Raw genomic sequence first — 15,086 nt, forward strand, 5'->3', positions numbered from 1 at the left:
AGGGAGAGGGATCCCTGGGTCCCAGGCCCCACCCACCCCCAGGCCTCCCCTTCACAAGGACGCCTGTTTTTCACCTCTTGGTCCTGGTCCCTCAGACATCTCTCTCTCTTCTCACTTTAATCTCTCTAATCCACCAGGGTTAGAGTTGAGCTGTCTTCTCCCCACCCAGTGTGAGCTGTCAGGTAAAGTAGGCAGTCTCTGACCCACCCACCGTCCCATTCTTCCGGGGTCCCCAGTTACTATCACCACCACCACCTTCCTCCTTATACCCTTGGCCCCTCTCCCCAAAGCCAGGCATGACCACTACATTTTCCTGAGGGCCAGGAAAGAGGATTAGCCCCAAAGTGCTCTGCTTTGGAAGCCCTAAAAGAAAGGAAATTGTCACTGTCTCCTGGGTTTGTCCTCAGTCAGAATGGTAACAAGATGGTCATACATTACCTAGAATTTCCTGACCCAAAGCTAGACATGTTTGTGTGTGTGTGTGTGTGTATGAGTGTGTGTGCGTGTGTGTAGGGGACAGGACATGAGAACTCCTACAGTTCCTCTCAGGCTTGGGAAGAATCCATCTGCCCAGAGGTCCAGAGGTCTGGCCTAGCACATGGTCTCAGGGAAGAACAAGAGGGCACAGAGATGTTCAGGAAGGTGTCAGAGACCCTAAGGGAAAGGCAGCAAACCTGGGGGGTCCTCTCTACTGTGAAAATTTAGATGTTTCCAGATTTAGTGACAACTCCTAGGTCTCAATATAATATGCCTGGGCAATTCACACCCACCTGGAGTCACCCACTCCTTTATTCCCTCCCTTTTGTGTTGGCGGAGACGGATTTCAGCGGTATCTCAGAGTCCTCTTTCCATTCCCCTGCCTCTGGTATCTTTCTTACACTTCTCTCTTTCCATCTCTCCCTTCTAACTCCAGCTGGGAAGTCCTCTCTTCAGTCTACCCTCCACCCCTCTGGGGGCAGATGCCTAAGTTCCTCCCTCTTCCGTCTCAGCCTATCTCATCACCCCTTCTGCTGGCTACGCTCTGGTTCGTACAAATTAGTTCATCTAGTTCGGATGAAGCTGTTTGGGAGAAGACAACATTCGTTTGGAGATGACCCCTAGGTCAACCAGATTGCAGGGGCTATGTGGCGCTCCGGAACTACAACTCCCAGCATGCTCCGGTGGCCGGAAAGCCCCGCCCGCCGTGACCCGGTGCATTGTGGAGGATGAGTCAGGGACGGGGAACTAGACTTTGGCAGACCCTCGACAGCTCTAGGTCAGCGTTTAGGGCACCGGCGACCGAAGCGGTTCAGAGATGCGGGCAGCGAGAATGGCTCAGAGTACGGGGCGGCAGCTGCTGAGGCTGCGGGGCGTAAGGTGTGTGTGTGACAGAGGGGAGGGGGTCAGGAAGCCGGGGCACTGAGCCAGGACTGAACACTTATTCCCCACAGCTCGTGGCCCGGTGAGCTCTTGGGGCAGCCCCGGCCCGGCCCTGCCCGGCGACCCTATGCCAGTGGGGTCGCCCAGGTAAGTGACAGCGAACTTTAAGGGGTGTGAGAGCCGGAGTCCGCTTCGGCTCCCACCTCCCCGCCGCCGGCAGGGGTCTCCCTCTTGGTCCCTCCTAGTCACCTGCCAGTCGCCTGGCGCCCAAAGTAGGGGAAAGGGCAAACCGGGGTGCCCTGAGGATGAAACTAGGGGAAAGGTGTCGGATGCGCCCTCCCGTCTTCCGCTTTGCTGTTTTTGGCACTTCGAAATCCCTTTCCCCAGGCGGCTGTGGACCAGTCTGATTCCCAGCCTTCTGAGGCTTCGACCAGGGAAAAACGGGCCAACTCGGTACGTGGCTCCGAGCTGTGGAGGGTTTAAACCAGGGGCAGACCCACCTCACACTGTTCCCTGATACCCCCTCCCTTCTCCCTACGCAGGTATCTAAGTCCTTTGCTGTGGGCACGTTCAAGGGCCAGCTCACCACCGATCAGGTGTTTCCATACCCGTCTGGTAAGGAAATGAGTAGGCAGAGCCGGGCGGGGGTGGGCAGCTTCCCCTGACCGCCTGGCCTGGCCTGACCTGTCCTGCCTTCTCACCACTCCAACCACCGCAGTGCTCAACGAGGACCAAACACAGTTTCTCAAAGAGCTGGTGGGGCCCGTGACCCGATTCTTTGAGGTAAGCAATGCCAGCCTGAGTAATAGAGGGCGTGGTTCCTGATGGAGAGAGGTTAAGGAGCCTTATTAAAAGGAGCCTAGAGGTGAGATCCTGTGCCTTCCCCAGGAGGTGAACGATGCTGCCAAGAATGACATGCTGGAAAGAGTGGAGGAGACCACCATGCAAGGTCTCAAGGAGTTGGGGGCCTTTGGTCTGCAAGTACCCAATGAACTGGGTGGCGTGGGCCTCTGCAACACCCAGGTGAGGGAATCCCCCCAGTCACCTCCTGCCTCCGTCTTCTACTTTCTTACCTCTGGGGCAAAGGTCTCTGCCATGAACTGCCCTGGGCGCCTGTGGGATGTTTCTTAATACGAAACTTGCAGTTCCCAAAGGTCGTGGACCTCACCCAGGTTCCCAAGTCCTAACGGATCTCGAATGTGGGGATTGTCTGAGGATATGGTAGGGTACTTGCCTCCCACCAAGACCTAGAATAGACCCGCCAGTGTCCTCTGCCATTGGCCCACATGCTCTGTCTACTCACTTTGCAGGGACACCCAAGTTCGGTTCTTTCCTGCTGCCCATGCTTCCCTGTTAAGGGCGGGTCCCCATTTAGCCAATTACAGCCCCCAATGCCTCTTTCCCCTCCAGTATGCCCGATTGGTGGAGATCGTGGGCATGTATGACCTTGGCGTGGGCATCGTCCTGGGGGCCCATCAGAGCATCGGTTTCAAAGGCATCCTGCTCTTCGGCACAAAGGCCCAGAAAGAAAAATATCTCCCCAAACTGGCATCTGGTGAGGCAGCTCTAGTAGAGCCAGAGATCGGGGCTTGGCAGATTAGGCTGGCCGAACTTAGATCACTGCATAGCTAGGTGTGTTGGCTGGGGCGGGGGGGGGGGGGGCTGGTCAGAAGGATTCTGGGAAAGACATTCAGAAGTCACTGAATATCGCCAGAGGCCTTAAAGGGGGATGGGTGCTCCAGGGATGGGTGGTGGCACCAAAGTGCCTTCTGTGCCCATCAGAACCCAGAGTAAAGGAGCGCTCTCTCCAACAGGGGAGACTATAGCTGCTTTCTGTCTAACGGAGCCCTCCAGTGGATCAGATGCAGCGTCCATCCGATCCTCAGCTGTGCCCAGCCCCTGTGGAAAATACTATACCCTCAACGGAAGCAAGATTTGGATCAGGCACTCTTCCATTTCTCCCTCCTCTCCACCCTCTGCCCAATCCAGGCCCCACTGCTCCATCCTCTGTGCCCTGACCGCCTCTTTTTTCCACAGTAACGGGGGCCTGGCAGACATCTTCACGGTCTTTGCCAAGACACCGGTTACAGACACAGCTACGGGCGCTGTGAAGGAGAAGATCACAGCTTTTGTGGTGGAGAGGAGCTTTGGCGGCGTCACCCAGTGAGTGGGCTGGGGTGGAAGAGGGGGAGCCAGGGAGCCGGTGGTACTGAGTTCCAGGGCAGATGGCTGCCATGGGTCACCCTGGGGATGTGTGCAAAACCCAGAGGATCTGGACAGCATGTTCCCTCTGGGCCTAGTATGTAGGAAACCGACCTCAAGTTTGGCTCCACCAACCATTGAGCTCAGAGCACAGCAGCAGGATAAAACCAGGCCTCCTCAGCCCTCTGGATATGCTGGGGAATGCTGCCTGCACCTCTTTTGGGCTGGCTCATAAGGAATGAGGGACTAATTCCCCCCACCCCAATGGCAATTTCTCCATCCTGTCACAGTGGGCCCCCTGAGAAGAAGATGGGCATCAAAGCCTCAAACACAGCAGAGGTGTACTTTGACGGAGTACGGGTGCCAGCAGAGAACGTACTGGGGGAGGTAGGGGGCGGCTTCAAGGTCGCCATGCATATTCTCAACAATGGAAGGTTTGGCATGGCTGCAGCTCTGGCAGGCACCATGAAAGGCATCATTGCTAAGGCGGTGAGTACCCTGCCTGTCCCAGGCCAGCCTGAATCTAAGTCTAAGTCATATTGTCTCCCTTTCCATGTGCCCCTGTCCCCTGCAGGCCCTCCCTCCACAAGAGACCCCTCCCCACCAGCAGATTGCTTAGGTCTCCATCCATCCTGGACTGGCTCTTGACTGTGGCCAAAGCCCATCCCTCCCAGTGCAGCCCAGCTCCCCTCCCAGAAAGAGGAGACTAGAGAACCACAGCGGGACACATGTGTCCTCTTCCAGGTGGATCATGCTGCTAACCGTACCCAGTTTGGGGAGAAAATTCACAACTTTGGGCTGATCCAGGAGAAGCTGGCCCGGATGGCTATGCTGCAGTATGTGACTGAGGTGAGGGCCATCCCGTCCCCAGAGCCCTTCTTCCCAGATGGGTCAGACTACAACCCCCAGCAGCACCTGGGGCAGTGGGTCTCCAGCTTTACACCAATGCCCTAGGGGATGCGGGGAGGCATAGCCAGTTCAGCTTCTGCAGGATGGGGAGAGCCATGCTGTTCCACCGAGGTGCTTCCAGAGGTCCCTGAAGTGTAGTCTCTCACCCCACCCTCACCTCCTCACCCCTTCCAAGAAGTCAAATGCCTGCAAGCCCCTGATGAACTGACCAGGGGACCAAATACTCGGACGTGCCTAACTCATGGCACTGGAAGGTGAAGGGAAGGGCCAAAGGCCAAGGCAGACCTGGTCTTGTGAGATCTGGGTGACCAGATCAAGTCTGATGCAGCCTTTTTCCATTTCCCTTCCTATGTCCCAACCTCAGTCCATGGCGTACATGGTGAGTGCCAACATGGACCAGGGATCCACGGACTTCCAGATAGAGGCCGCCATCAGCAAAATCTTTGGCTCGGTGAGGTCCCAGGCCTGTTGGGAGGGAGAGCCAGGTTTGGGAGCTTGGCTCCAAAAGCAATCTGGGGTGTTTCTGTTCCTAGGAGGCAGCCTGGAAAGTGACAGATGAGTGCATCCAAATCATGGGGGGCATGGGCTTCATGAAGGTACAGACGCTTCTCTGCCGGGGTGGCTGCAGGGCCAGGAGGCAGGCGCATCCCAGCGGGGACGTGTGATCTGTCTTCCCCTGCGGTAGGAGCCTGGGGTAGAGCGTGTGCTCCGAGATCTTCGCATCTTCCGGATCTTCGAGGGGACAAATGACATTCTCCGGCTGTTTGTGGCTCTGCAGGGCTGCATGGTAAGAGGCAGGAGAATCAGGGGGAGTTGGTAGGGAGGACAGTGACTCCTGACTATGGGGCTCTCCTCCCCCACAGGACAAAGGAAAGGAACTCTCTGGGCTTGGCAATGCTCTAAAGAACCCTTTTGGGAATGCTGGCCTCCTGCTAGGAGAGGCAGGCAAACAGCTGAGGCGGTAAGCTTAGAGACCAGGGCGTGGTGGGGAGGGGCGGTGCATGGCAACTAACCAGTCACCCTCTGGCTTCCTCTTAAGGCGGGCAGGGCTGGGCAGTGGCCTGAGTCTCAGTGGCATCGTCCACCAGGAACTGAGTCGGAGTGGTGAGCTGGTACGTAAGCAGTCAAGGTGGAGGGGTAGCCTGCATCAGAAGCTGAGGGGCCAAGACCGGGCCTCATCTCACCCCAGGCACCATCCCATCTCCTCAGGCGGTGCAGGCTCTGGAGCAGTTTGCCACCGTGGTGGAGGCCAAGCTGATAAAGCACAAGAAGGATATCATCAGTGAGTGAGCACAACCTCGTTCCCACCCCCACTTTCCCTCTCCCTCCCTCTAACCCACTCACCGCCCCCCCTGCCAACCCATCTACCTGGCAGATGAACAGTTTCTGCTGCAGCGTCTGGCGGACAGTGCCATTGACCTCTATGCCATGGTGGTGGTTCTGTCCAGGTGAGGAGGCAGTGGGGGAGACCTGAGTCTCAGTGGGGCGGGGGGGGGGGGGGTCCCTGGGCTAGGGTCACAGCCCAGATGTGTTTTTCTCCTGCTTCCCACTAGGGCCTCAAGATCCCTGAGTGAAGGCCACCCCACAGCCCAGCATGAGAAAATGCTCTGTGACAGCTGGTGTATCGAGGTGAGATCCAGAGTTACTAAGTACAGGGGGCTGGAGGGAATCAAGGGACAGGTCTGAACCCCCTCCTTCCCCCTCCCTCCCCAGGCTGCAGCCCGGATCCGGGAGAACATGACTGCTCTGCAGTCTGACCCCCAGCAGCAGGAGCTCTTTCGTAACTTCAAAAGCATCTCCAAGGCCCTGGTGGAGCGGGGCGGCGTGGTCACCAGCAATCCCCTTGGTTTCTGAGTACTCTCAATTACAGCCTGGCCCAAAATGTGCCTTTTCTCAAGCCAAAGCCCAGACCCCTTTCCTGCCCATCCTGGTTCTACCTTGAAGGGGGCCCCGGCCCATGACTGTGCCTGCTCTCAGAGGAAGCACTTACTGCCTCACAAATAAAGTTTCTAACAAGTCACACTCTGCGACTGTATCTCTGTTCTTTCCCTTGCTGCCTGCCTCCCTCCCAAAGAAAGGAGCCAGAGGCGCAGGGAGTTTGCCCCTATTGCTTTATTTAGTGTTTTATACAGATGACTAAAATAAATAGAGTAACAAAAGCAGCTACATGGCCCCCAGTACCAACTACCCCAGCTTCCTTTGACGGCTGTCTAGGGGAACCAACCCCCTTCCACATCCCAGGGTACCACTGACCACCCTCCCACCCTGCTCAGGACGGAGCTGACTGGGCGAATGGATAAGGAGGTCACATTGAGGGGTTAGAAGGAGGGGCCCAGGAGACAAGCATTCTTCATATAAAAGAAAAATTATCTACTAAAAAAATAGTCCCCAAAATGTAAGAACATCTATTTTAACCCCCCAAAAGGCTTATAAAAAAAATAAAGCTAAAAATAACCAAAGGTCCCTTGTTGAACCCCAAAGAAAAAGGGAGGAACCAGGCACTGCTGGAAAGTCACAGTGGCAACAACCTCACAGCAGACAGCAGCCCACAGGACAGGCTGAGTCCAAGCACCAGAGGAGTGATGAGCACATGATTGACAAGACATCCAATCATAGGACAGGAGCACCAAACACTGACAGCCGATCCAACGTGGCCCCACCATGGGCTCTACATGACATCCACAAAGAACTCACTGGGGTTGCCCATGGCCATGTGGAAACTTTGGCGGCTGGCGGTCAACTCTGGGGGCACAGAGCCCAGGTCTCGGACTGGAGGGGCCCCTGGAGGCTGCACTGCTGGAGGGACAGGGGGTGGGGGCGGCGGCATCATGACCACCATCATGGGGTTATAAGGGAGGGCCATACCAGGAGGTGGGCCATAGGGATGCAGCCCCGGGTGGGCTCGGAGATTGGGAGCACCCCCTGATGAGCCCCTGGATGGGGGAGGGCCCCCATCACCAGTCCCACCAGGTTCCCCACCCCGTCGAAGGCTGCCGCCCCGGCTGGAAGGCTCAGACTCACTGCCACTGCCGGACTTGGACTCAGGGGCCCGATCCTCAGGCCTCCCCGTGCGCCCCGCCCCCCCATCGCTCCGCGTCGACCCACTGCTCCGGCTCCCTGTGGGGAGAGAGAGGATAGGAGCAACTGAGCCACAGCCCAGGTCCTTCGGCCTCCCCAGTCCCTGCTCCAGCCTCTGCTCCTTGGCTTCGCCTTGGCCCCCACATCCAGACCCAACTATGTGGGGATCTGTCGGCAACTTACCCTCGCTATGCTGGCTGCTGGCACTGCCTCCGCCATAGGTGTAGGACGAGAGCTCGTGGTAGGGTGGGGGCTGAGGACTGTATGGGTGTGGGGCTGGGTACTGGTATGAGAAAGTGGGCAATAGGGGCCAGGGGGTGGCCCCAGGCAGAGGAGCCAAAGTATCCTGGTCCGAAGCACCACTGGAGCCATCGTTGTCATTAAGAGATAAGTTGACTAAGTCTGGAAGGCAAAGAAGAGATCAAGGATCACTGCGTTGAGAAGCCAGGATGCCAAGACATCGAATGAGGAACTGGGAACGGTTTCCCCACAACCATCCGTGGCAGGGGTTAACAAGAGGGCCGCTGATAGGGAATGTCCCACCTGCCACAGCCGTCAGGGCAGGAACACGGCCAGAGCCACCCTTAGTCCCATGTCTCCCCTCCCCAGCAGACACAACCCTGAACCTGCGCACAGCTCATCCAGCACAACAGGGGTGTATGTCAACCCCCACGCCCGTCATCAGCCAATGCAGGGACCACTGAAGGACGCATGCTGCTCAGCGTCCACAGCAGCCCCGGTTGGTTTCTGGGCTGGGGCTGGAGACGCAGGACAAGGCTGCCAGGGCCGCTCTACCTGGGCCGGGACAGGGGCACTCACAGCTCTCACAGCCACCACTGAGGTCTCCGAAGACGTAATAGCACTGCTCAGAGAAGGTGATCTTGTTCACAGTGTGCCGGATGAGGCCCGCCTTGAGTAGCCCACTGGCGTACTTCCGGGCCTCCCGCCGCTCCGGAAAGCCCTCCACGTGATGGTACAGCCAGTCCACCACATCTGAGCCTGGATTGCGGAAGACAGAGAAAGGCCTCAAGTTCTTCTCTCTAGCTTCCACCCCCCTTCCCAGTTTTGGCCTCCTCCTCTTCCTCCCCCACCACCTGCCCAGAGCCCAGCCACACCCAGGAAGGCGTTAGGGATGGTGATCTTGAGCCACATGCGGTCCCGAACTTCCAGTCCCGATTCTGGAGCAGCCATGGCCTTGGTCACAGACGCCATGTCTGTGTGTATAGAGAGACCCCGGCCCTCACAGCCTGATGGAGGACAATCAGGGAGTCAGAGTTAGGACCAAGGCCCATGGAGCAGTGGAGTCACACCACAGCAGGTGGCTTTCCAGGGAGCGAGGATGGGCCGGCGGGCTCACCATCAGGAAGAGAGGATCCAGAGGTGATGGTACTCATGGATGAGGAGCCTGGATAAGCTGGGAAGGTGCCAGTCAGGGCAGCAGAGTGTGAGACCCAGGCAGCAGGGTCGATCGGCTGGATGGGCTCATCTGCAACAGCGAAGGCCACCAGGATGGTCACCTCTCAACCACAGAGAGCCACCCCCATCCCTCCCCGACTCAGACTCCTGTTCCAGCTTCACCGTACCCCCCTATCGCTCCATTCCCTGTAGCATGGAGGCCAAGAGTACCCACTCCTGCCCTGTCCTCCTAGCTGTAGGACCCCTGAGCATCACTCACTTCGGGGGAGAGTGAAGTAGGCCTGGGGAGAGGGATCCCAGCACTTGGCCACCGTCAGCACAATGGGGCTGTGGGGAAGAGAAGGTCAGTCAAGTGGGGGTAAGGGCAGAGGTCTGAGGAGAGGGGAGGCCTGGAATGAGAATGAGTGAAAGACAGAAAGAGGGAAAGAGGAGAGACCACAGGCACAACTGGGGCTGAGAAAGTGATGGTGAAAGGCTCCACAATAAGGGTGACTAACACAGGCCACTCTTAAAAACATACTGCTGAGTAATTTAAGAGAGAAGACACTGCACGATCCCACTCAGAAAGTCTAAAAACAGGTAAAACTAAAGTGCGTTGTTCAAAGACATGTACATGGCCACTCAAATGAGAGCCAAGCAAACTATTGTGGTGATGAACAAAGAATCAAGAGACTGGTTACCTCTGGGAGAATGAGATGGGAGGGACCAGGAAGGGACATTGGAGGGACCCTTTGTGGGTCAGCAAACTTCTAGGTCATGACATAAGTAGTGGGGATAATGGCCACCTGTTCACCCCAGACTCATTACACATTTTTGTTTTATGACATTTTTGACCAGCTCTATGTTTCCCCACTCTGTATTATGACAAAACCAAAAAAAAAAAAAAAGTGAAAAGGCAAAGAAAGAGGACTGAGGACTTGGACCAGCTCACAGGCTCACCCTGGCTTGTGCACGATGTCCCTCAGCACCCGCACCGCATCATCATTGCTCATATTCTCAAAGTTCATGTCGTTCACCTGGCAGGAGGGACAATGGGTCAAAGGCGAGAGGGAGGGGCTGAGAGCGCTGGCCAAGTCAGTGCATGGGCCTGCTCCAGCTCACCTGCAAAAGCATGTCCCCAGGTTCGATGCGCCCATCAGCCGCCACAGCCCCACCTTTCATGATGGAGCCAATGTAGATGCCACCGTCTCCCCTCTCATTGCTCTGGCCCACAATAGAGATGCCCAGGAAATTGTACTTTTCTGTGGAGGGAAGCCAGGTGATGAGGGGAAGCGCTAGCTGCATGCCCCCCAGGAACCCTGGAGACCAGATCCTCCCGGCCCCTCCATACCCATGTTGAGCGTGACTGTGATGATGTTGAGAGACATGGTGGAATCTGTGACACTGCTGAAGGATGAGGCCTGTGGTGGGCAAAGGGGAAGGAGCAGGACTGCCTCTAACACCCCGGGACAAGCCAAGGGATTCCCAGGCCTCGGACTGTCTAGGTCAAGGCCTGAACCCCCAACTTCCCCAAGGGAGGTCCAGCTGACCCACAAGAAGCCCCTCACCCTCTCCAGGCGGGGTGGCCGCTGTTTCCTTCGCCGCCGGTGGCGCTTGAGGAGGCGGGAGGCGCTGCTCTGCTCTGTGGAGCTGCTGAACCTGCTGGGAGGTTGGGCAGTGGTCATGGGGCCAAAGGAAAGGACGGGAAGGGGGGCTAGTGCCCTGGGGAGGTCCGAGGAGCCTCACCTGCTCATGGTGTCGTCCTCGTCCGAGTCCCCCAGGCTGGTGCTCTCCAGCTCACTGGTCATGAGGGTGGAGGAGCTCTCGTACCCCGCCAGGTGGCGCTCCAGCCTGGAGGGGCCGCTGGGCCTGTGGCCTCCCGCTGAGGAGGAAGAGGCACCTCAGGAATCAGGCTCCTCACGGCATCTGACCCAGATGCTTCTGTTCAGTGGGAGCCAACCCCTCCCCAGCTCCTGCTCTAGCCGGCCTCCAGGCCCGGTCCCCCTCACCGCCATGCTCACTGCTGTCTCGCCTGCGAGGCCGCTCCCGCCTCAGAGACACCACTGACTCTGTTTCTGTCTCGGGCTCCAGGTTTTCCCGGCTGCTGGACACGTTAGGGCTAGATGGGCAGAGAGGGTTCCCGACCTCCATCAGTGGGACAGGGCCCCAAACCCTCGGCTTCCCCTCCCATGGGACTTGGATTCCCTCCTCATCTCCCTCCCCCAGATGCAAGAATCTCAAGGACTCACTGGAAAGATGGAGGCCTGGAGTCCCCAATGCCACTGGTCCTCTCTGGGGGCAGAGGGGGCAGAGGTGGGGGTGGAGGCGCCAGGTCTGTCCGAGGCTCGTGGGCTGGGGGCGCCATCTCAGGTTGGGGGTTATCTGATGACACTAGCTAGAAGGGTACAAGTGATTAAAAAAAAAAAAAAAGCCAACACAGCTCAACAGGGAAGTGAAGGCCTATGAGGTAGGAGTAAGAGAAAGAACTAGAAAAGGCAACAGGGCCTGAGAGAACCTGGAGAAAAGCACACAGAAAAAAGGCAGCAGCAAGTGTTAAAGGCTCCAGAAAGAGAAGGCTGAGAGGCTCCAACTGGCTGGCTCTCCAAACAGCTAAGGAGGATGGAAACTTCCCAGCTGTCCAGTGGTTAGGACTTGGCGCTTTCACTCTCAAAGCCGGGTTCAATCCCCAGTTGGGAGAGCCACATGGTGCATGGCCAAACACAAAGAAACAAACAGGTAAGGAAGCAAACAGTCAGAGATTCCAGCAGCTGAGATGGGGTGGGCACAGGCTGAGGCTTGGAGGAGCTGGGAAGTGCCAGAGGGACTGGTCCTCAAAGCCAGGCCGCTTACCCAGGATACTACCCTTCCATTGAAGCAGGGAAGGCGGGCATTGTCATCTGAAATCTCTTCCTTCACCACCCTGCCGAGAGATAAGATAAAGGTCAGTGAAACTGGAGCGGCTTTCCCCACTCCCACCTGCATTCGAAGTTTCTCCCAATCTTCATCCAGCTCAAGGATGTTGATTTCCTCCCACCACAGCAAATCCTCTTCTCTGACATTGAGACACTTCACTCTTACACCCAAGAAATCACCAAACCGAATTCCCTTTCCTTATTTCTCTTTCTATCCCCAGTTCATCCTTGGGCTCAGCATTGTTCCAGAGCTTTCCAAGAGTCTAATTCAAACCTCTCAGCCCAATGTCAAAGGCCTTCCCCTAAGGCTGCCCTGCTACTGCTGCTAAGTCACTTCAGTCATGTCCGACTCTGTGCAACCCCATAGACGGCTGCCCTAGCTGCCCCAAATATCTAACCTTAAATGCCTCACGGGCAGCCACCCCATTCCACACACAATTGCCCCACAAAGGCTTTGTGGTCCTTGTCTATGTCTCTAATCTTATGTTTTCCTTAGTTTTCTCTAACTCACTTCCAGATGGATGTTCAAATGCACTGTCATCTAGTAAAAACACTCATTAGATCAAAGAACAGTACTTAGTAGACTGAGCTCCTAAGGAGTGGTGAAGCCCAGATCCCCGTTCCTCTGTGCCTCACCTGGCACAAACTCTGCATTAAGCAATTTGCTCCTCCTGACAGACCCCACTCCAGTACTCTTGCCTGGAGGATCCCATGGATGGAGGAGCCTGGTGGGCTGCAGTCCATGGGGTCCCTAGGACTCGGACACGAGGGAGCAACTTCACTTTGACTTTTCACTTTCATGCATGGGAGAAGGAAATGGCAACCGACTCCAGTATTCTTGCCTGGAGAATCTCAGGGACGGGGGATCCTGGTGGGCTGCCGTCTATGGGGTTGCACAGAGTCGGACACAACTGAAGTGACTTAGCAGCAGCTGCAGCAGACAGACCCCAAAGCCCAGCCCTGAGGGCGATCTCACCCATGGGTTCCTTCAATGGACCGAACTTGCTCCTTCTTTTCAACCACCACACGAAATCATCAGCGCTGATTTTGTTCAACACCAAGTTCAACCCCAAGTCCCTGACCACACAGCAAAGTACCTGATGCTGCCTAAGCGCTAACAAACACCTGTTGGCTAAACTAATAAACATACTGATCACGAGACATTCACCCCCCAAATTAGGACCTCCTGTCTAATTAACCCTTTAGCCTAATATGATTCTAGGACCCTGGATATATGTCAACTCAATCCCATCTATTATTAATGTGATGACACAGCCCAGCGTGTCATACCAATCTGTCTCAGCATAACAGTTGTATTCTTCACAACATAATCCAATCTCAACATAGTCCAGCCTGCCAAGTGATTTTATCCTGTATCATTGTAGCCTAGTTGAAGTGGACTCCATGCTAATAAAGACAATGACCATTCACCAAGAACATACATACCATGCATTTGTGCTAAGCATTTTACTCTGGTTAACTGTTTCACAGATGAAATCAATGAACAAAGTTAAATGCCCCAGGTTATATAGTGCTGACAAACCGAACTTTGAATTTCAATACAAGGTACCATCCCAACATCCAGTCTTTCTAGGTAAAGTCCAGTCTGTTCAGCTTTCCTAGAATCCAGGCTATCCCAGCCTAAGCCAGCCTCCCTTCAAGAGCTGAGATTGAGGACAGAGAGTACAGTCCTAAAGGTATAAAACACAAAAAGGCCTACCCTGAATTATTTAAGGTTCCAGACTATCCCAAATTATCCAGGATAGCCCAAAACTATTCTAGTATAGGCTAGAATGTCCCCACACGCAGCTGTCTACACCAACATAGACTAGAATATCCCAATAGAGCTGTCTGTACTAACATAGACATGGTCAGCCCTGTGTACCCCTAGATTGAGTATCCCCCCAAAAAACTAGGCCCCCAAAGAAACAAAGATCAACAAAGATCAACAGAACCCAGTGCAGACCTGGGTTCTGCAGCCCAATACAGCACACTGCCTTAGTACAGACTAGAATATCCCCCAAACAATCCTGTCTGCCTCAGTATCAGAGAGAACATCCCAAATTGGCCCATCAATTGACATCAGCAGGTTTCCCAATATCCCTCCACAACCTGTGTGGCACAGGACTGCTCACGATGCAGCTACCAGAGGATACATCAACCTACCTCATCGCTGTCCAGAACACCCGAAAATAAATCAGTGTATCCCAATCTACTCCAGTATAGCCTAATCTTCTCTAATCTGGTTTAGCATTGCCCAGTCTGTCCTCCTACAGCTCCGTGCGCCTCAATCTATCCAAGCATAACGTTGTCCGTCCTGTGATAACCAATCTACACCAGCACAGTAAAATCCGCTCCACTAGTGCCCAGAAAATCCCAGCATATCCCATAGTAGCCCGGTGCCCCTCAATATCACCCACTCCACAAAAGCACAGCCCCCATCCATCCCGGTCTAGGCCTCGCGCTCACCCGAAATCCTGATCCATAGACTTGAAAAAGTACTTGGCGCCCGCGGGCCGCTGCAAGACGCTCTTGAAATCGCCAAGGGTGATGCGCTCGGCGGGGACGGGGATCTTCACCAGATAGGGAGTCTCTTCTTCATCCAGGTGGTAAATTACCTTCGTCTCCCCAACACCACCGCCCCCCGCGCCGCTGCCCGCCATGGTCTCGCCCGCGCACTCCCGGGCTCCGCCGCCCACCCAAAGGGGCTGTTCGCCCCCGCCGCGCCTGCGCACTCCCGCGAACCGACGCACCAGCACCAGGACCGACACAGCGCCAGAGAGGTGCGAAAGGGAGGAAGGCGGGGGTCAGCGGGGTGGCGGCGGCGAGAGGGGGGCGGGCCGTGGGGTGCTACCCAAAGCCGAGGGCTCCGCCGCCGCCGCCACCGCCTTCGTGAGTGCCCTCCAGCGCCCCGCCCACCTCTCCTCACATCACGTGATCAGAACCGACCCCACCCCTTCGAAACGCCTCCACCACGTGACCCTCTCGTGGTCACGTGACCCCTCGGCTCCGCCTAGTACCCCCGCCACATGATTGCTGCGTTCAGCAACGGTCTTCCAACCTTCTGCGGCTCCTCCTCCATGTGTGTCCCCACCCGCGTCCTCCGACTACTCTGACCAGCCTGGGCTCTGCCCTCAGGGGGCAAGCAAGCAATGCCTGCCCACTTTATCTGCTGCGGCAGGGAGCTCCAAGCAACTTTCATGCGTTGGAGCGCGCGTGTGGGAGGTTTGG

The 15,086-nt window shown here is 56.1% G+C and overlaps 2 protein-coding genes and 1 non-coding gene across 7 annotated transcripts; 1 reads left to right on the top strand and 2 right to left on the bottom strand.

Annotated features, from left to right (window-relative positions):
- Positions 1-1,291: 1,291 nt before the first annotated feature.
- On the top strand, positions 1,292-6,490 carry ACADVL (acyl-CoA dehydrogenase very long chain). Its single transcript, NM_174494.2, is given in 20 exon segments — positions 1,292-1,356; positions 1,431-1,506; positions 1,747-1,812; positions 1,902-1,974; positions 2,078-2,142; positions 2,248-2,382; positions 2,770-2,914; positions 3,174-3,303; positions 3,397-3,522; positions 3,852-4,050; positions 4,306-4,410; positions 4,835-4,921; positions 5,004-5,066; positions 5,156-5,257; positions 5,334-5,431; positions 5,510-5,582; positions 5,680-5,752; positions 5,846-5,918; positions 6,024-6,099; positions 6,184-6,490. Coding segments are annotated over 20 exon segments (1,968 nt in total). The 5' UTR covers positions 1,292-1,294; the 3' UTR covers positions 6,325-6,490.
- Positions 4,452-4,540, bottom strand: MIR324 (microRNA mir-324). The gene has a single exon (NR_031130.1). It is a non-coding gene; the product is annotated as a microRNA mir-324 (primary transcript).
- Positions 6,491-6,564: 74 nt separating the features above from the next.
- On the bottom strand, positions 6,565-14,770 carry DVL2 (dishevelled segment polarity protein 2). 5 transcript variants are annotated; one of them, XM_024980406.2, is made up of 15 exons: positions 14,325-14,770; positions 11,794-11,863; positions 11,193-11,338; positions 10,965-11,062; positions 10,690-10,825; positions 10,512-10,602; positions 10,295-10,364; positions 10,066-10,205; positions 9,904-9,980; positions 9,224-9,291; positions 8,906-9,034; positions 8,664-8,795; positions 8,368-8,547; positions 7,732-7,950; positions 6,565-7,587 (listed from the first exon to the last, which is right to left on the bottom strand). In XM_024980406.2, exons 1-15 carry the CDS (start codon positions 14,516-14,518, stop codon positions 7,139-7,141), a joined length of 2,199 nt encoding a protein of 732 aa, XP_024836174.1. In that variant the 5' UTR covers positions 14,519-14,770; the 3' UTR covers positions 6,565-7,138.
- Positions 14,771-15,086: the final 316 nt, after the last annotated feature.

This window comes from Bos taurus, chromosome 19 (assembly GCF_002263795.3).
Source record: "Bos taurus isolate L1 Dominette 01449 registration number 42190680 breed Hereford chromosome 19, ARS-UCD2.0, whole genome shotgun sequence".
NCBI classification, from domain to species: domain Eukaryota; kingdom Metazoa; phylum Chordata; class Mammalia; order Artiodactyla; family Bovidae; genus Bos; species Bos taurus.

What these genes read in the sequence shown, in the direction of transcription:
- DVL2 (XM_010815942.4), bottom strand. Translation starts at nt 14,518, where the DNA reads ATGGCGGGCAGCGGCGCGGGGGGCGGTGGTGTTGGGGAGACGAAGGTA. An exon ending in TCCAGGCCTCCATCTTTCCA is followed by an intron (nt 11,063 to 11,192) that starts GTGAGTCCTTGA and finishes CTGCCCATCTAG; the next exon opens with CCCTAACGTGTCCAGCAGCC. An exon ending in CAGTGGTGGCTGTGAGAGCT is followed by an intron (nt 7,951 to 8,367) that starts GTGAGTGCCCCT and finishes TTTGCCTTCCAG; the next exon opens with ACTTAGTCAACTTATCTCTT.